This window comes from Dysidea avara, chromosome 3, assembly GCF_963678975.1.
Source record: "Dysidea avara chromosome 3, odDysAvar1.4, whole genome shotgun sequence".
In the NCBI taxonomy this organism is placed as follows: Eukaryota; Metazoa; Porifera; class Demospongiae; order Dictyoceratida; family Dysideidae; genus Dysidea; species Dysidea avara.
The window spans coordinates 27,413,516-27,435,322 of NC_089274.1; the positions used below are offsets into that span (position 1 = coordinate 27,413,516).

General features: G+C 37.6%; 1 protein-coding gene across 2 annotated transcripts in view; it reads left to right on the forward strand.

Moving 5' to 3' along the window:
• Positions 1-21,807, forward strand: part of LOC136250581 (protein unc-13 homolog D-like) — a 67,824-nt gene that overhangs the window by 19,041 nt on the left and 26,976 nt on the right. For both annotated transcript variants that reach the window (XM_066042800.1, XM_066042799.1), the window contains exons 17-26: positions 2,681-2,774; positions 2,821-2,877; positions 2,934-3,031; positions 3,091-3,148; positions 3,257-3,381; positions 9,506-9,641; positions 9,698-9,784; positions 11,313-11,387; positions 11,434-11,550; positions 11,635-11,850. In XM_066042800.1, the coding sequence (XP_065898872.1) occupies positions 2,681-2,774; positions 2,821-2,877; positions 2,934-3,031; positions 3,091-3,148; positions 3,257-3,381; positions 9,506-9,641; positions 9,698-9,784; positions 11,313-11,387; positions 11,434-11,550; positions 11,635-11,850 (1,063 nt within the window). The remainder of the gene's footprint in view (positions 1-2,680; positions 2,775-2,820; positions 2,878-2,933; positions 3,032-3,090; positions 3,149-3,256; positions 3,382-9,505; positions 9,642-9,697; positions 9,785-11,312; positions 11,388-11,433; positions 11,551-11,634; positions 11,851-21,807) is intronic.

Genomic DNA, 21,807 nt, shown 5'->3' on the forward strand with positions numbered 1-21,807 from the left:
CCTGCCTGCCTGCCTGCCTGCCTGCCTGCCTGCCTGCCTGCCTGCCTGCTACCCTCAAGTAAGCGTGACTCAATAATGGCTAAGACTATGTGGGCTTGATTTTTTCATTGTTTAACGCCGCTTCATCCTGAGACGTGCCTATTGGCATACCGCAGTACGTACAATGCACACATCATGGACTTACCTGTGTCCTCCTTTGTGTCCTCCTTTGTGTCCCATTTCTTTTTGTTAACAGCCCAAGGTGCTGATTCGCAATAGCGTGATGCATGGCTTCTAACAGGAATTGTTCGTATTTTCCATGATGGCAGGATCGGTTGCAGAGGCGCTTCCAATACTGTTCTGTGTTTGTAACACTGTGTAATGGGCTGAAATAGGTGAAAGTGAAGTGTAATGGCCACTTCACTTTTGAATCAGTAATTGATAGTTGAGGCATGTAAATCGTCTGTATTTTTTGCAGTGACTGGATTGATTGCAGAGGCGTTTCTCCTACTGTTCTTTGTTTGTAGTGCTATGTAACAGGCTGAGCATAGCTGAAAGTGAAGCGTAATGGCCACTTCACTTTTGAGTTAGATAAAAACTTTAACTTTGGTGTCATCCTTCTTTTGATGCAGTAGCTATGCACGGATTCACTAGTCATAATATAATTTTACAAAAAGTAAACAAACAAGTACAAGGGTATAGGAACAATTTTCAGAGTGAGGGGGCCAAAGGCATCCATAATCAGTTAACCACAAACTGATCAACACCCATGCAGACACACAGGGTCCCATTGATAGGGCTCCTGTAGCTCAGTTCATATGTGCGTTTATATATAAGTGTTGTGAAGTGTTATCACTAGCTAATAAATATAAGCCTACAGCTATACTGTATGCATAGCTATCTGCTCTCCCTATTCTGCTAATGACTGCTATACCACGTGCTCGATGTATGTATATATCTCGTGAGAAATCATGGTCACGTGAAGGTCTTCCCTTTATGTTTATTGTACAGTACTTCCACTATAAGGATTACAACATTATTTTTATTTATTTATTAAGGTTTTACAGCACAAGTGCTGAAGGTCCGTAGGACACCTGGTCCTACAGCCTGTTTAAAGTTGTTACAGAAAGTGTGTTTGAAAAGGTGGAGAAAGGAGAAAAAATCCATGACTGGACCTAGGCAGCCTCGAACCTGCAGCCATCCGATTAACAGTGTTTTTTGCAAAGCGAAACATCGTACCTTGAAGGAACTGGGTTATCTGTTGTAGCGAGGTGCCCAGTGTAAGGATCACATGAATACCACACCAGTATTGCATTCATGGTTGGGTGCTTTCATTTACATATCCTTGTATGCCTCTCTTTTAGACTACTTGATAAATCAACTCTTCACCAAAGTCTTCATACTTTAATAGTTGGTAGTCAGCAACTCCTATACATTCACGCACTACAATGAGACTGCCCTCTTAGATCTGTTACTATTCTTCCATTTGAGCTTAACCTTTCCCATCATAATACCACCAATGTGGCACTCTTTCCACTATTTGAACTTCTCACTGCACAGGCTCCAGGAAGATATTTGAACGACAGATGTCACGTGCAAGGACTAATCATAAATATAATTATAGGCGCTTTTGGGTGTAACACAGTGAATGACTTGCAGTTGTGGAGGACTCGAGGGAGGACTGGCAATTCCACAAGAGGCAGTGCTGTTGTGTGTTGTTGTATGGCTTCTTGCATGCATGGAGTATTTCTGTGTATATAGCTTTGGCTAGCCGAGTTAGATGGCCCCAAAAGTGGGGGAGCCAAAACATGCTTTTGAAAATAGTGTGGGGGCCATGGCCCCCCTGGCCCCCTGGTTCCGACGCCCTTGAACAAGTATAAGGAAAAATTAGGAATTTTAATTTGGATCAGGGATCATAGAAAAAAAGTAGGAAACAAAGGAGGTTCCCTACACCTGCAGATATACTAGTGAACATTTAATCCCTAATTCAGTCATGGCTCCTTATACTTGTGAATGCATCAAGTAAAAATCAGGAATTATTCACACCCAATATTTTTTTTGTAATATCACTACACAAGGCATTAGCTACGTACATAGTATTAAGTTCTGATGCAATTTAATGAAATAATTGACGGCACCATATAATATTTTGACTGCATAAATTTGAAATTCTTTATCAAAATACAAATGGCAACAACTTTCATATGCTATAGTGCACAGACCTGAAATAAAGTTCAACAGATTTGCTACATCATTTACAGCAAGATGCCATTTAGTTTTCGCCGATAGGACCAACCATTCCAAAGGTATGAATATGTAAAAATAATGTATGAAAGTTGAGGTAATGAAGGACAAATTAACTTCAAAAACTCGCTCTTGGGATTTCTAAAACGTGTTTTATTCCTGAAATTTACTTGATTTGTTCACACTTGTGTATATAAGTGTACATAATTATGAATTTCACATACAAACATGTTAGCTATTTTTCGTACATATACTACATACATGTTTGGACACATGTGATTACATAAAGCTACATCTATGTCTTAGTAGTAGCAATACACTGTAATATATCTACCTACCTATAGAGTGCATTGTACATTGTACATAAACGTGGCTTGAATGGTAAAATACTCAGTCACTTGTCATCTCAGATACCAGTGTGCAGATTATATAGTATGTATTGTGTATTATTTTGTAGATTTTTAAAGCTGATTTATTCTTTTCAAGCCTTTACAAATCGAGAAGGTAGTTCAGTGGACAGCTTAAAAGAGAGAGCAGCATTGCAAGTTAAGGTCAGTTTGTTGGCTAGTTTGTGATCTCCATCATATCATTTTAAAGGAGGGTTGCAAGAAATGGTACCAGTCAGTTTATACTATTGCTGTACCACAAGAGAGTGTAAGTCTATTTAAACCAGTAGTTGTACTAGTGTATTATGTTTATGATTTTCACAGAGTGAAGATGAGAGATTACATGCATACACAAATGTGTTAAAACATGTTCATGACTTTTTGCAAAACCACGTTGGAAAATTCTGTGAGGTGTTTAACACGTAAGTTAATGTACAATGATAAGTTTAAATAGACACTTTATGCATGGTCTATTATGTAGCTTTGAGGGTACCAGTGTCAACTATTCTGAGGTGATGTATTACACCCTGGATGAACTGGTAAGACATACGTACATTTATTTTTATGAAACATGTATTGTTAAATAGTACTTATATTTGGAACTGATTCTTTTGGTGTGCATGCAAATCTCTGATTGATTGTTGCAGATATTTAATGAGATGGAAGAACTTATACGAAATGAAGCTGAAATTGGGACATCTTACACCTACCATCTATTCCATTACATCAGATGTTTTTGTCAGTTTAACAGCTCAGTGGCAGCAGAATATGGGTATATGATGGCATGTTATATGTGACTGAACGAGCAAGAACCCAACATGTCTGCATCACAACTCAAAACTGGAGTAACAGCATAATGTGATAAATCTATGCAATGCTTACTTTCTGAAGTTTGCTTTTCCCCTGGTTTTCTGCATGGCTTTAGATTGCACAAGCTGTGATTATCTGGTGACTATGTTTATGTGTTTGGTGAGGTAAGATGAACAGAGTTATGGCTTTGTGTTTTACATTCTAAGCCACTTGTGGATCCTGTAAGACCATTAACCTCTGACCATTCATCATCTTTATCTTTCATTTAATGTGTGTTTAATTGCCAACCCATCATCCCTTACCTATGAGAATTCTTATATGCAACAGCACTGAATGTAAGAATGTTAATTTGTACTCAGAATTTCAAAAACCTTGATTTCTATTCAAACTGTGTAATGTAAACATGTTGGGTTTTTACTTGATGAGTTGTATATAAACTAATGTTGTGTACTCTAGTACCTGTTAATAACCATGCGCCACATTGTTATGCAGTCTTTAGAACCTTATACAATTTATTCTGTGTATTATTTATTGAAAAAGCTGTACACCTTGTTCTCTATACATAAGCTATTGTACTATACAGTTATCACTAGTAGGCTTTAGTTATATGTGACCGGATCTGCAAAAAAGGGACATAATCGCACAAGCCTAAATTTACAGTATAAAGCATTGAATACATTGGGTGAAATACTAGCGTATTATTGAACAAATTCCATAAATTTTTGAATGCCTCTTTCTTAGTGAAAGAAGGGACTAACAATAAAAACCTGGATATCATCGTATTTGTCTGCTCAAGAGGAGTTGGAAAATCTTAGGTTCGTTGCAGTAGACCCAAGGATATGTAAGTTATGAGCACTTGTTTACGTCATGTCGAAGTGATCATACATGATCAATTTTTCTTCATGAATTTTGCCTTTGTATGCAATGAAGAAGGGGCGAGTAAAGGAACAACTTACTCAGTAATTGAAACCCCTGTACATGGCGAACTTGATGGTAATAGTTTTAACTCCATACCTCAATCCGTTGGTAAGTACAACCGTTTTTGTAAGCACCTGTAATTTATTTTCCCTATACTTGCTGTACAAATCGATTTTTCTGTTGTTGCTACTTTGTAGGGCTGTAACTCCAAAAGTTATTGGCATATGAAGCTGAACCTTTGCCAGTGGGTAGCAAAAAAGTTTATGTTTCATAACTGTAATTACGGTGTGATTACTAAGTAATTATGCATGTAATTACATTTTGACCGTAATCCATAATTATGCAAAAAAGTGGTTTTTCACCAGCCATATTTACAGTATATTCATAGTTACCAATAGAGCATAATTCGTAATTACGCTTTTGTAATTACGCTTTTGTAATTACGCTTGGTACCATTTTTTTTCCACGTATCATCTTTCAACAGCTGGACTAATAGTGTTGTTTGACAACATTACTTGGCTAAGTAGATTATAAATATTTAATAAACAGGAATTCAAAAAATATGCGATTATGTGCTGGTTTTGCAAATCCAGTCATATACAGTAGACTGCAAAAAAATGTTTATGATTTGTAATTGTTATTATGCTGTAGTAGCTAAATTTGGTATCATTAGATGCAGAATGTCATGGAGAATAACATACCGTAGAGTCGGGTTGTTCAGCGCATGTATCTATTAAGCACATATTATTTGTTAAGTGCATACACATTTCTTGTAGTTAACCATGGATGATAAGCGCACAAGGCAAAATGCAATGATAGCGGTACACACAGCAAGAAACAAGAAACGGCAAGAAAAGCTGAAAAATAATGTCTCCTCAAGCACTTACGCCTCCTTGAGGTCTCTCTTCGCTATGTATACAGCTAATCAGCCATCTGGACAGTGATAATCTCGTTCATCACGAAGGATTTCACCCAGAAATGGAGCCAAATATCCTTACATACTGGCGTGGCGACTGGCACAAACTATTAACTACTCTATTACAAACCATGTTACACTCACCATGATATTATTATTAATTAGGTGTATGTGCCTAACAGATAGTATGATTTTTACAAAAAGTTTTCTCCGAAAATTATAAGTGCATGCGCTTAGCAACCTGACTACGGTATCCAAAATCCTCTGAAATCCCCAGCGGGGAATTTTTCTACAGTCGTTTTAAGGTAAACAGTCAGCAAAAGGAACACATCAATATTCCAGTCTCTGAATAATTTTGGAAATTGTTTTATACACTATAACCTTAACCTTGTGTACTATAAATGTTATTTTACTAAGAAAGGTGATTTCCACTATTATGTAATATAAATTACACCATAAACAATTGTGAACATAAATATTCATGATAATTATGATAATTGTCAGTGTGCAAAAAGTTATCGAAAGTGTACTCACTAGTACCAATTTCTTCAGCATTTTTGCAGCCATCTCCAGTACAGTCTCCACAAGCTGTCACACACTTAAGTCCATTCTTATGACAAGAACATATGTTACTGCCACATGGATTCTTAGATGAAAGTTTGTATTTGTATTGTATAATTTTCAGTAGGCTGTCTTGGGCTGTATTCATATCAGTCATTACTGGTGTGAATGCAGAACCTTCAAGCTTCCAGCCCAACAGCTTAGGATCCAAGTAATCATACGTAAGCTTATCCCAAATTGTGACCTTCAAGTGGACCCGCAAACTGTGAAAGTAAACTGCCTTCTCAGTTGGCGGAAGCTTTTGAGGATTGAGTGTTGTTTTGCAGATGATATCATTTCCATGAACTTTAAGTACCTTAACTTGTTTAAAGATTCTTCTGGTTTGCCACCATAGGTGATGGCATATGCCAGCATTGCCTACCTGCTCTGCTGTTGCATCGCATTGACTAATTAAGAATGATATTTCTTGTATTTCATTTGATTCATTGATTTTTTTCAGTAAGCTGGTTTTTCCTAGTCCATAGGTTACAGATGTTGTGTTACAACCCATGGAGGAACAGAAGATGTGATATTATTGTTTCACCAGCTTTACCATTAAGATCTCATATTTTTCATACAGTCATTGTTTTCTTCTGCTAAGCATTTGCTTCTGAAAGAGAATATATATTTGGTATATTATGCTTCCAGTGATACATCATTCAGCAAAACTAGATCATCAGTATTATCTGCAACTACATTAACTTCGTGCCCTTGTACAACATATTGCAGGGCATGTGCAACTATCATTGTGTCTGCATCTCCACTGCTGTTCTGAACACTGTGGCCATCAGCTTGCAAATATTTGCTTAGCAAATTTATGAATTGTAGTTTATTGTTCTCATTAGATGAAAACACCTTCTGGTTATTGTGAGCCTGCATAGCTTCACCGGCCAAGCTGGATATTTGCATGAGTCTTTATCACACTTCTTTGATGCTCATGATCTTTTATTGAAGCACCCTGCATGTAACCATCAAATACTATGCAGCTCTGTCCATATAGTGTTGGTGTACATATTGTACATATACATTAGCTGCATCTCTATATGTTGCCTTCTTTGGCCACTTAATTCTATGAATAAGAGCGCCATCATCTAGTACATGGCATATTTGAGAATTTCTTTCTGAGGATTGTACATCATTTGTGAGAAATCTGGCTAGTGGTGCCTTTTTAGTTTTACATATTGCACAGTCCTTAAAAAGTATGCCTGAGCCTATTATGCTTTTGAAATTGCCTATTATGCTTTTGAGCATTGCTCCAGAATTTCCCCTATTATGCTCCAATTATGCCCAGTTGTGTTCCGTTATGCTCCAAATATGCTCATATATAATTGTGTCTTGACTGCTTTATTAGAGTACCAAATGCATCTGTGAATGTTCTATAAGAATATTTCATTATTCGGTGACTGTTCTATTAGAGTATATCGATCTTTAACTAATCTTTTTTTCACAACGTAGCTGTAAATCTGATTTTTACCATGTTTGCACACTATCCCATTCTGCATCATGCAAAATAGGCAGAGTTTCAGCTTCTCTGATAACCAATGCACCAAAATTTTGCCTATTATGCTGGCATTATGCTGATGCTTTTGGTTACCTATTATGCCTCAAATTATGCTGGCATAATCGGCGCAGGCCTATTAAAAAGTGAAGTTGGAATGGCTGTGAGCTCATAATGAAAGTATGGAGTCATGTCTTCTTCTCTCTGAACAATTGCTATCAGCCTAGAAAATAGTGCTGTTGGATTTATATTGACTTTCTGTTTGTCAACTGGAATGCCCGGATATAGCTGCTCTAAATATTTGACTTGTTCACTTAATTGATGCTTCCAAGACACTGACATTGTCTAACTGTTTATGTATCTTTCTACCAACCTCCTCTGCCTTATGGCAATTAATACTGTTTCCTTCAACAGCAGTTAAACCTGATGACAAAGAGCACAGCTTATGTTCATTCACATTGAATGGTTCATGTTGACTGAACCATTCCTGAATTTTGGTAAGATCTTTTAAATCTCGATTGCTCCTTGAAATTCCCAAATCAACGTTTAGTTTTGTGCTTTGCATTTGTATTGGTGGTCATAGCATTATGAATCCCAGCACATTTATGCATGCTGTAAATTTATTGCAGGAGAACTGACTCTGTCATTCCTCTTCCCCTTGTAAGTCCTCCACAACTCTTGATTGATCTCATCATGACTTGCTCAATTGCTAGGTCTGTCCATAGTCCAGACCAAAACCTGCTACTTTGATGGACAACATGAAAGCCTTGTTTAACAAAGCTATGATACAGCCAAGAGTGATCAGTTGGCAACTGTAACATCTGTTATATAAATATAGGAAAGAACTTTTGGCATAGTTAATATGACCAGTAGCAGAAAATATATTTAACATTCTTCCTACTAAAACCAGATGCAAGTTCCATCTCCTGTTCTTTCAGCTCGAATAAAAAGTTTCAATGTATTCTGTATACTGCAACCACAACCTTGCTTTAGGTGATTTTTCAGCAAGCAATGTTTTATAGCTAGGTAAACAATTATCTAGCTTTATCAGCTCTTGTGACCCAGCAGTTACAGAGACTGGTAGACTTTTGTTTACTACCCTTTCATACGAACCACAAATCTCTTCTACGTCATTAATATCAAGCATATCTTCAACAGATATAGGTCATTGCATGCTGCCCAGTTCTCATCTTTAAGGGTTTCTGACTCCATGGTAATTCCAAAAGAAGTTGTTGCAGTCCCAATATTGCATTATCACTTGATGAATCAGCATTTCTTCATTCACAGCTTCTGATTTCCTCACTAGGGTTGACAGTCTCATTTTCATTAGCTGTGTATGGCAATACTTGTAACTGTAGCTTGTTGACTAATGCAGCCTCTACCAAGAAGTGTCCACACAATTCCCTAGAAACAGCTTTTCCAGACATCATATGGGTAATTGCAGTGGGACCATATATGCATTTTCAAGTGCTTCTTCTAATCCTGACCCTTATAATGCTTATATGCAGAGTAGAACAATCATAAAGGGTACTTCTTTTATACTAAAACAGAAATTATCTCACTTTTAAAGAGAATTCTTACAAGTGCCATTAATGCCTATATGAACTTACTTTTGAATAAAAGCTTCCCTTTTTCCTGGGTTGGAAAGGATGTCCCCAAACAATTAAAAATACATCATGTCCTAGTTGCAACACAAAAAGCACCTGCAAGTATTTCTACATGCCTAAATATAGCTACAAAAGTGTAATATGCATTCGTGGGCTTCACTTGTTTCACAGTAGAAAGGGATATTTCCTAAACAATGAAACACAGAAGGTCAATTATTACTAGGTGTATAGTACTAATTCACATGACTGTTATTAGTTACATTTCCACGAAGGAAACATGTTATTTGACAAATGTTAACCTATTCACTGAAAAGATGCAACTATCACCGTGAAACTTTAAATGCCCATAACCTTTTTTCCCCTAAGGGGTTTTCAGAGGATTTTGGATATGTTATTCTCCAAGAAATTCTGCATCTAATGATACCAAATTTGTCTTGGTACCATTTATTTCCGGGTATGGTCATTTTTTTGCCTTCAACAACTGGACTATATATAATATTGTGTTAAAGAGGTACATATGTACATATGGATTGTAATTACAATTTAGTGCATCATTGAAGTGTAGTGCATATCCTGAGTGGTTTGAGCCTTTTGTGCGAGATTGGATTGATGAAATTACACGTAAGGCCAGAGCAGAAATAGTGGTGCTTTTTGATAATGAAGACCTGGAGGCATCTATTAAGGTACAAAGGATGTTGCTGTTTGTAGTTTTGCTTAACCTTTGTGTACTATATATCAGTCCCATAATGAAGAGAAGAAGGAGAAGAAAGAATGTACAGCTTTAGTGGCTGATAGTGCCATTGAAGTTAAAATTCTCTATGGAAAGGTACTAAAGTGTGGTAGAACCCTTATGTTAGCCATTGATGTTACATTAAACTAGTGCAATTTAATTAAAAAATGAAGTAGGGTTCCAGCAATGATTGTACAGTAGCTATGTGGACAAATCTCCACTTACTTTGGCATTAAGCATTTGCCAAAGTTGGGATTTCCCACATAGCTATCATCATTTGTATCTCTTGTTTTAGTACTTTTATTGCTGCAACTTTACTTCATTTTAAAGTCATAATTTTTAATTGCTCTAGTTTATTAACTTTTTTTTTGTTACAACATAGCTGTGATATACATGCGTGGCTCTGTGAGTGCTTTATTAGAGTATCTTGATCTTGCTGCTGAGCCACACAATGGGTTAAGGGGCACATGGTTCAATGCTGAAAACTGCGGCTGATTGCAACTTACAAATGCAACTACATGTGTGGTATTTACTCCCTCTTAAGCGCTTGTGGCATCTAAATATGCTTCACTAAGGAAAGTGTCAATGTGGAAAATTAATGCCTTGGTATGGTTTCCTTGCATGCAGAAGATGTCCATGTAATTGGAAGATAAAATCAAAGGCAAAGCACAAACGGCAAACACCCAGAAAAGGCACAGGCCATCCATGAGTTTGTTATTGTGTTATGAAATGGTGGCCATGGCCAGCTGCATGCGCTGCTTTGTTCAGTCTCTAGCCTTGTGACTGTGGCAAGGGAGGCAGGCTAGCTGGCAGTGTAGACAATTAAAAACAAAATCAATATTCATCCATCTGTAAGTATCTCATTGCTTTTAATACTGATTTGGTGTTAGATGCACTATTTATTTTCATTGCATACAGTATTTCTATGATGGTAGCATTTTGGTAGGAATTGTTCATTTTAAGGGGGGATCATACTAAACAGTACTATTGTACTGTTTAATACAATCAAGCCTCTCTATTCCGATGCTCAATGGGAGCCATAAATTTTGCTGGATTAAGGAGGGTGTTGGATTATCAAGTCACTCCTGTATTCCGTCATTGTGCAATATCCAGTAAATTACAGGAATAAACAGACCACACAAGGTTTTTAACATGAATTAATTATAGAATTTGCAAGTATTACAACTTTTTTTTCTATTATTGTCAACCAATTAAATGCTTTGGTTGCTTAAAAATTATTTTCAGTGATTGTTTTTAATGCTGCTATTATTCTCTGTTAAATTACAAAGGTTGAAAACAATGTATTTCCAAGTCTAGGGAACCAAATTTTGTGTCAGATTATGGAGTACAGAGATGTCAGATTACAGAAGTATTGGTAAATGACATTTTGGTCAGATTAGAGGGGATTCTGGATTATGCAGGTGTCAAATTAGAGAGGTTCGACTGTATTTATCTGTGATGTTAGGTGCCTAGTGATAAGTACTCTGCAGTTACGTACACTGCTGCTCTTATCTCTAATAAAACAGTCACATATACCTTTGGCTGCACTCCTGATATCTTAACTAGAATTGTACAAAATACTTGTAGTCTACAGTATAAGCATATATGTATGACATTCCTTTAGTTGTCGTTGTACTGGAATCAGTTGCAGTGGCCAGTAGCTGTGGAGCATTTTTGGTTTGCTCAGCAATTTGTGAAGGTGATTGTTTGTGTTAGATGTACAGTAATGTAGTAGACTGTTACAGAGTATTTGTCAGCTGATGACTTTTTATGCTAACAAAAATGAGCAACGAATGGCAAATGTTAAATTCTATTCAGAGGGAGTCAAAAATATTTTCAGTTGCTGTGCTGTTAATCCTGAGGTGAGTAGCTAGTAATTGTTTAGTGCTACTAAGTTATGTGATTTTGTATGTATATTGCCAAATTATATTCTATTTTAATATTAGATTTTTATGGGCATGAACAGCTTTGATACTTGTCTTGAAGTGCTGAAGATTCTACCAACTCAGTTTAATCTTAATCAGTGTGTCTGTAACCTTGACACTGAGGGTACTGAGGTAACCCAAGAACAAGCCCAGGAGTCGTTAGATACTGTGATACAAGTTTCTCAAGAGGATATTGAGAAAAAGCTGGAGAACTTGTTTAAGAACATTGAAACCAAGGTGCAATGTGGTGGTATATGTATGGTACTATACTCAAATGCAACATCGTCTCATGAAAGTGTGAGTGATTAAAAAACTCTTTAAAGGGATGGTACCTGTTTTATTGACGAGTATTCATTTCAAATGAAACAGGGTGAATACCTGCGAGTGAAATGGGTACCACACCCTTGAGTATTTTAATCACTTGCACTCTTGAGAGGCAACGTTGCATTTGGGCAGTACCATAAGCACTTAATAGTGAAAAAATAGTATGTACCATGAAGCCACCTAACTTTAAAGGCAATTTTCAGGGTACACATACAGTATGATAGTACTGTATAGTAGGGACCACAAAGGAGTGGGCGTGGCCCACAAAATATCACCCAAAAAACAGCCTCAATTTCCCCTGATGATGAGGCAGTATTGGTTAGGTAAAACTAAGCCCAAACAAGCTTTCAGATTGACCCGAAACACTTTCAATAAGTTGCTACAGAACTTATATAAAAATTATTTAATAGAATTTTCTACTGACTGACTGAGTAAGTAAGTAAGTAAGTAACTGACTGACTGATGCCTTCAGACAAGCTACCTTGATAACGGCTAAGGCTATGTATGGGTTTGATTTTTTCACTGTTCGATGTCACTTCGTTACGTACAATGCATTCTTCATGGACTTACCAGTCTCCTCCTTTGTGTCCCATTCATCTTTGCTGACAGTGAAAAGTGTCGATTTGGTGGTAGCATGTGATAGCTTCCCTTTGAACGGAAATCATCCTTATTTTTCATAGTGGCTACTCTGATTTCAGAGGTGTTTTTTGAACAGTTTTCGATTCGTACTGCTGTGTAACGGGTTGAACATAGCTGACAACAAAGTGTAATGGATATTTGACTTTTCAGAAATAATTGATATAACTGGGGTGCCTGGCACCATTTCTTTCTTTCGGTATACATGGATTGCAGAGGTGCTTTTCGAACAATTCTTGATCTGAAATGCTGTGTATCGAGTTGGAAATAGCTGACAATGAAGCATAATGGATACTTCACTTTTCAGACGATAATTGGAGTGTGGCTCCACTATGCATGGGTTCACCAAGTCATAATAATTGTTTACAAAAAAATTAACAAACAAGTACACAGGAAAAAAATGGAATTTTCAACTAGAGTAGGGACCATAGCACATCGATAAAAAGCACTGAAACAAACTGGAGTAGTACATGATATTAAATGTGACCGGATCAGTGAAAACCCGACGTACTGGCACATTTTTCAATTTTTTTGTTATTGAATATTTATAATCTACTTTGCCGAGTGCATGCTCTGGCCAAGTGTCAGCCTTGTATGCCAACAACTTTTGGAGTTACAACCCTACAAAGTAGCAGTAACAGAAAGATCGATTTGTACAGCAAGTATTGGGAAAATAAATTACAGGTGCTTACAAAAATGACTGTAACTTACAACCACAATGCAGTACAGAGTAGCAACTTACACCATCGTGTTCGCCATGAATAGGGGAGTCCATTGCATGGTACGTTTTTTCTCCTACCACCTTTTGTCACTACACACAGACAAAATCAGTGAAGAAAAATCAATTGCGTATGACCACTTCAACATGACATAAACAAATGCCCATAACTCACATATTCTTTAGGCTACTGCCACAAAACAAAGCTTTTGGACTCCTCTTGAGTAGGCGGATAAGATGGTACCCATGTTTTTATCATTGCACCCTTTCTTCATAAAGAACAAAGCAGTTAAAAATTTTATGAACTTTTTCATTTTACACTAATATTTTATACATTGCAATCAATAGCCTATACTGAAAATTTAGGCTTGCGCCATTATGTCGAGTTTTTGCAGATCCGGTCACAAATCACCGTAAAACAATAAGAAGTGTTTTATCCCTACTGTGCTCATTATTGATGTGCTATGGTCCTTACTCTAGTTGAAAATTCCAAATTTTTCTGTGTACTTGTATCTCGTAAACCCTGGCTGGCCACGGTACATTTAAGTTAAACCATATGGTACACTTTACATGTACCATGGCCTTGATTTGGGAGCGGTACCACCAATTTCTTTATATAAAACTCAAGCCAAAATCGAATGTGGGAATTTATTATTGGTCACGTGATGAAAACCATGTGTCCGATTGTGGATCCTACAGCACTCAGATGAAAGCGATTTGTCACCCTTCCTATCCATGAGTTTAGAAATGTTAGTTTAAGATGAGAACTAGTACTATAGCATATTTACAAGCAGTTTACTGCATTTTCGAATATAGACCATGCCCACTTTTCGAGTAACCTGAGATAAACACTATCTAATCAAAAACAGCCAAGCTGTAAAAAAAGGAGTGCGGCCCTTGAAAAGGCTATGATGAAAAAAAGATGTGAAATCCAAGGTGGCGGCCAAGAAATGGCTGTGATGGTAGGTTAATGGTAAAAATTTTAATAACGACAATTCAGGTGAATTTTGTCCCAATTGACCAAGCGGCACCAAATTCACCTGAATTGTCGTTGTTAAAATTTTTATCATTAACCTACCATCACAGCCATTTCTTGGCTGCCACCTTGGATTTCACATCTTTTTTCATCATAGCCTTTTCAAGGGCCGCACTCCTTTTTTTACAGCTTGCCTGTTTTTGATTAGATTTCACTTCTTTTTGTATTTGTATACCCCAAATAGGCCAGCTTTGGGGCTTTTTAACCTATATATTTTTCTTTACCACAGGAAAAAGAAAAAGATGAAGCAGATTTTATAAATACTTTAACTCATTCTGATTTTATCAGTAAATGTACAAATTATATATATAATGCATATATCAAGAGTTCACAATATAAAAAGAGAGCATATATTTATTACATGTCAATTAATCCCCACAGGATAATTTGCAGCTGATCTCTCTACTGGGTGACTTGAAATGTAGCTGAACTGTCTACAGGGTGACCTGCTTGTACGTGGATGAACTCTTTACAGGATTCTCTCTACAGGGTGACTTGACTCTAGCTGAACTCTCTGCAGGGTTATCTGTTTGTAGTTGAATTCTCTACAGGGTGATTTGTTTGCAGCTGAACTCTCTACAAGGTAACTTCTTCTAGCTGATCTGTCTACCGGGTGACTTGTTTCTAGCTGGTCTCTCTACAGGGCAATTTGTTTGTAGCTGAATTCTCTACAGGGTGATGTGTTTGCAGCTGAACTCTCTACATGGTGGTTGCTTTGTAGCTGAACTCTCTAAAAGGTGACTTCTTCTAGCTGAACTCTCTACAGGGTGATCTTTTCATAGCTGAACTCTCTACAGGGTAATTTATTTGCAGCTGAACTCTCTACATGATGATTTCTTTGTAGCTGAACTCTCTACAGGGTGATTTGTTTGTAGCTGAAATCCCTACAAGGTAACTTCTTCTAGCTGATCTTTCTACAGGGCAATTTGTTTGTAGCTGAGTTCTCTACAGGGTGGTTTCTTTATAGCTGAACTCTCTACAAGGTGACTTCTTCTAGCTGATCTTTTTACAGGGCATATTTGTTTGTAGCTGAGTTCTCTACAGGGTGATTTGTTTGTAGCTGAACTCTCTACAGGTGATTTGTTTGTAGCTGAACTCTCTACAAGGTGATACTTCTAGGTGATCTCTCTACAGGATGACTTGTTTCTAACTGAACTCTCAACAGGGTGATCTGTTCATAGCTGAACTTTCTACTGGGTGATTTGTTTGCAGCTGAACTCTCTACATGGTAGTTTCTTTGTAGCTGAACTCTCTACAATGTGACTTCTTCTAGCTAAACTCTCTACAAGGTGACTTGTTTCTAGCTGATCTCTCTACAGGGTGACTTGTTTCTAGCTGAACTCTCTACAGGTGATTTATTTGTAGCTGAACTCTCTACATGGTGGTTTCGTTGTAGCTGAACTCTCTACAAGGTAACTTCTTCTAGCTGATCTTTTTACAGGGCATATTTGTTTGTAGCTGAGTTCTCTACAGGGTGATTTGTTTGCAGCTGAATTCTCTACATGGGAGTTTCATTGTAGCTGAACTCTCTACATGCAATGTGACTTCTTCTAGCTGAACTCTCTACAGGGTGACTTGTTTCTAGCTGATCTCTCTACAGGGTGACTTGTTTCTAGCTGAGCTCTCTACAGGTGATTTGTTTGCAGCTGAACTCTCTACATGGTGGTTTCTTTGTAGCTGAACTCTCTACAAGGTAACTTCTTCTAGCTGATCTTTCTACAGGGTGATTTGTTTGTAGCTGAATTCTCTACAGGGTAATTTATTTGCAGCTGAACTCTCTACAAGGTGACTTCTTCTAGCTGAACTCTCTACAGAGTGATTGATTTTTTTGCAGCTGAACTCTCTGTATGGTGGTTTCTTTGTAACTGAACTCTCTACAGGGTGATTTGTTTGTAGCTGAACTCTCTACAGGGTGATCTGTTCGTAGCTGAACTCCCTACAAGATAACTTCTTCTAGCTGATCTTTCTACAGGGCGATTTGTTTGTAGCTGAGTTCTCTACAGGGTGATTTGTTTGCAGCTGAACTCTCTACATGGTAGTTTCTTTGTAGCTGAACTCTCTACAATGTGACTTCTTCTAGCTGAACTCTCTACAGGGTGACTTGTTTCTAGCTGATCTCTCTACAGGGTGACTTGTTTCTAGCTGAACTCTCTACAGGGGATTTGTTTGCAGCTGAACTCTCTACAAGGTGACTTCTTCTAGCTGATCTGCAGGGTGATTTGTTTGTAGCTGAACTTTCTACAAGGTGATACTTCTAGCTGATCTCTCTACAGGATGACTTGTTTCTAACTGAACTCTCAACAGGGTGATCTGTTCATAGCTGAACTTTCTACTGGGTGATTTGTTTGCAGCTTAACTCTCTACATGGTGGTTTCTTTGTAGCTGAACTCTCTACAAGGTAACTTCTTCTAGCTGATCTTTTTACAGGGCATGTTTGTTTGTAGCTGAGTTCTCTACAGGGTGATTTGTTTGCAGCTGAACTCTCTACATGATGGTTTCATTGTAGCTGAACTCTCTACAAGGTGACTTCTTCTAGCTGATACAGGGTGACTTGTTTCTAGATGAACTCTCTACAGGGTGACTTGCATGTAGCTGAATTGTCTATCAGATTAACTGTTTGTAGCTGAATTCCATACAGAATATCCTGCAATGTAATATAATTCTGTAATGGAGTAAGTTATAAACGTAGCTGAATGCTCTAGATCTATTAGGGTGACTGTTCTATTAGAGTATCTCGATCTTGCATTTGCTACACGTAGTTGCCTTTCGAATCGTAACTCAATGGTTTGTAATCCGATTCTTCTGTACTACTGCAAGGATGTTCTATGATGATTATTCCAGCTACACACTGATTTTCAGCTAATTGCTCTAAGCGGTTTACCTGGTAGATGTGAAAACTAATAGTTTTTTTATTCATAAATATCGATCGCATAATTTTGACACAGGTTGGGTTTTGTGTCATATCTCCAAGGTCTTTATCTCAATTCCTTTCAAACCACAAAGGCACTCCTACGATGGTTACTCCATCTACATATAAATGTTCAACTCATTCCTCCAAGGGGTTTACCCTGTAGGCGTGACAGACCTTCGACCTTATTTTACGCACATAATCGGTCATAACTCCGTGTATGTTCATCGGATTCCTACCAAAGTTGGCACTGCGATCCTCCTTAATGAGCCCTTCAAGTGTGCCAAATTTCAGCCCTATCCGAGTACGCATTCATGTTTTATGTAAATATTTTAATAACGACAATTCAGGTGAATTTGGTGCCGCTTGGTCTTGGCACAAAATTCACTTGAATTGTCATTATTAAAATTTTTACCATTAACCTACCATCACAGCCATTTCTTGGCCGCCACCTTGGATTTCACATCTTTTTTCACCATAGCCTGTCTGAGGGCCGTACTTTTTTTAGGTGGGGTCTATTCTACGGAACGGAACGGAATGATGGACTAAACCACGGAACGGAATGCTTTCTCAAATTGAAACTGAAACTGCCCTTACAAGTTATCAGTGGCACCTCCAGTGGGTGATTAAACATAAGATAAAAAGAATTAAAGGATCGATTGTGGGTTCTTGTTCGTTGTCATTAGTAACGAAGTATTAATTGTGGGATGAGCTGTATTAGTGATGTTCATCCATGCTTCATCTACGGATATATCAAGAAGGGCGCTTTGTGTGAGCTGTTTTGCTTATTTTGACTTTAAATAACAGTCTGGGCCAGCTTTTCAAGTCATAAATCAGTGTACAAAGCAAGCAGGAAGACACTAGTAACAGGAAAGAGCCAGCTGAATTAAAACTTGAAGAATTCTGGGCAGTATACGAGGAACAAATATTTTGGCAGACCACAAAGAGGCTATATTCTGCAAACATCACTGAAGTGTATGCATGGAATTATTAACAGCCAGTGCAGTGGACTAATGCCGTGTTCAATAGTGAGCTGATTTTTTCTGTTGCACAAATTCAAGGATGTGTCTGACTGCTAGCCTTGAATCAGGCTAAATGCCAAAACTCCAAGATCAACCAAATCTTAATTATAAGCCTTCTATGCATGTGAAACCATGCCCATAGCCACCAGGCAAATGTGATTTGGACCAAGATGTGTGTGTAATTTCAATATATCTAGTCAGACCTGAAATGGAACACTCACATTAATTACATACCACCTAAGAATTCTAGAATTTCTTAAGTGTAACATTTCACATGCTTCAATTCAAACAAAACAGATTAAATTTGTTCGTCTGTTTTCAAGCGATTCCCAGTCCAGCTGGTCCATGAAATTACAGGGTATTTGTTACAGTGCGGGCTGCTCTGTGTTGGATATACTCTAGAGTTGAGATTTCAAGGTAGACTGCCAATGTACTAGTAGCATATTTAAGTGGAGAACAAATGAATACAGTAATGCTAGATTATTTATGTATGCAAAGTTTTCATAATGAAATTGATATCCCATTTTGATTTGTACCTCCACTTTGCAACATATTCAAGAACAAGAAGTTACCACCCTTTTAATCTCCATCCACTGTCGTTAATTAACCAAGATCTCACCAGTCTTTTTTTTCCATCTACAATTTTGCTTTGGAACAATAATTAACTAAAGGCTCTAAGTATTCAAATCTGTAATTCACCTTATTATAGTTGTACTAATTTTATTGATTTGTCTGTATGTTTTCTTCATTTTCCTTTGAAGTTGTACAGTATAGGTAAACAAAGATAAATTTTCTCTCCCATCTTATTCTAGGATTTCTATTGATTAAGAAAAAATTAATTATTTATATACAGGTTCAAAATTGAGAAAATATAAAGAAAGTGAATGAATATTAATAAAACATACAGTCAGTTTGCTTTTGGTCTCCAACCGCAACAAAAATTCGATAAATCCATGCATCTCCATCGCTGGTCGTCTGAACATTTTGAAAGTGATACCTCACTCAATCAACCACATATTCTGTTTATTAGACTGAATAAAGTCATGATCACCTAGCCTTTTCCTGTCACCAGTAACTTTCTAGTTAATTTCTCTGTGGATATTATGATCTGAAACTGAAGAAATTGAGTGGTCTTCTAAACTATTTATCTTGTAAAGATCAGCAGAAACAACTGACATCCAATCAGCTACTATATTGTAGTAACAAAACTTGCCTTGGTCATGCAATAAATGAATTGAAGAGACCTGCTTGATATATCAGGTAGTAGAACAATCACTGCATGAGACAGCTATTAATATTTTATTATTATCCTATTCAATTTTCCTGGAGGCCCCACTGATAAAATGCAATTTCAGTGATGACAGTGGCTAGCCAAGCTGCAAGTTTTGATTCAGAAAGCATTCCATTCTGTAAAATAGACTCCATCCTGGATTCAACTCACTACTCGGGCTGAGATATCTGGCATTAGTCCACTACTCTGTTAATGAATCATTAATGTTCACACAATGTAGCCTCCTCGAGGTATCTGATTGTTTGCTTCTCACACACTGCACAAAATTCCTTTAGATTCTGCTTAGACTGAGTTGATTCAGCTTATCACCATACTTGTTTCCTTTGTAGTGTAGCTACATACTGATTTATGCTGATTAGAAAGGCTGGGCCCCAGACATGTACATTCTAAAGTCAAAGTAAGCAAAAACAACTCACATACTAGTAAAAACAAATCATGCATTAAGTTCCCTACTTGATACATCCGAAGATGAACACATTGAGTCAGCGATTCCCACAATTAGTACTTCGTTACTAATGACAACCAACAAGAACCCACAATCGATCCTTAAATTCGTTTTATCTTTCTTAGGGTGCATTTGATTACCTGCTGGAAGTGCCTATGGTACCACCGATAACTTGTACAGCAATGGTAAGCTGCAAGCTTCAATGTGAGAAAGCATTCCGTTCCGTAGTTTAGTCCATCATTCCATCCCGTTCCGTTCCATTCCGTAGAATAGATCCCACCCTTTTTTACAGCTTGGCTGTTTTGGATTAGATTTAACTTCTTTTTGTATTTGTATACACCAAAGATAGGGCGGCTTTAGGGCTTTTTTCAACCCATCATTTTTTCTTTACCAAAGGAAGAAGAAAAGATGAAGCAGGGTGATTTCTTTGTAGCTGACCTCTCTACAAGGTTATCCTTCTAGCTGATCTCTCTACCGGATGACTTATTTGTAGCTGAACTCTCTACAGGGTGGTTTGTTTGTAGCTGAATTTTCTACAGGGCGATTTGTTTGCAGCTGAACTCTCTACATGGTAGTTTCTTTGTAGCTGAACTCTCTACAATGTAACTTCTTCTAGCTGAACTCTCTACAAGGTAACTTGTTTCTAGCTGAACTCTCTACAGGGTGATTTGTTTGTAGCTGAACTCTCTACAAGGTAACTTCTTCTAGATGATCTTTCTACAGTGTGATTTCTTTGTAGCTGACCTCTCTACAAGGTTATCCTTCTAGCTGATCTCTCTACCGGATGACTTATTTGTAGCTGAACTCTCTACAGGGTGGTTTGTTTGTAGCTGAATTTTCTACAGGGCGATTTGTTTGCAGCTGAACTCTCTACATGGTAGTTTCTTTGTAGCTGAACTCTCTACAATGTAACTTCTTCTAGCTGAACTCTCTACAAGGTAACTTGTTTCTAGCTGAACTCTCTACAGGGTGATTTGTTTGTAGCTGAACTCTCTACAAGGTAACTTCTTCTAGATGATCTTTCTACAGTGTGATTTGTTTGTAGCTGAATTCTCTACAGGGCAATTTGTTTGCAGCTGAACTCTCTACATGGTAGTTTCTTTGTAGCTGAACTCTCTACAATGTAACTTCTTCTAGCTGAACTCTCTACAGGGTAACTTGTTTCTAGCTGAACTCTCTACAGGGTGATTTGTTTGTAGCTGAACTCTCTACAAGGTAACTTCTTCTAGATGATCTTTCTACAGGGTGATTTGTTTGTAGCTGAATTCTCTACAGGGCAATTTGTTTGCAGCTGAACTCTCTACATGGTAGTTTCTTTGTAGCTGAACTCTCTACAATGTAACTTCTTCTAGCTGAACTCTCTACAGGGTAACTTGTTTCTAGCTGAACTCTCTACAGGGTGACTTGTTTCTAGCTGATCTCTCTACAGGGTGACTTGTTTCTAGCTGAACTGTCTACAGGGTGATTTGTTTGTAGCTGAACTCTCTACAAGGTAACTTCTTCTAGCTGATCTTTCTACAGGGTGATTTGTTTGTAGCTGAATTCTCTACAGGGTGACTTGTTTCTAGCTGATCTCTCTACAGGGTGACTTGTTCCTAGCTGAACTCTCTACAGGTGATTTGTTTGCAGCTGAACTCTCTTACATGGCGGTTTCTTTTGTAGCTGAACTCTCTACAAGGTGACTTCTTCTCTCTACAAGATGACTTGTTTCTAACTGAACTCTCTACAGTGTGATCTGTTCATAGCGGAATTTTCTACTGGGTGATTTGTTTGCAGCTGAACACTTTGCATGATTGTTTCTTTGTAACTGAACT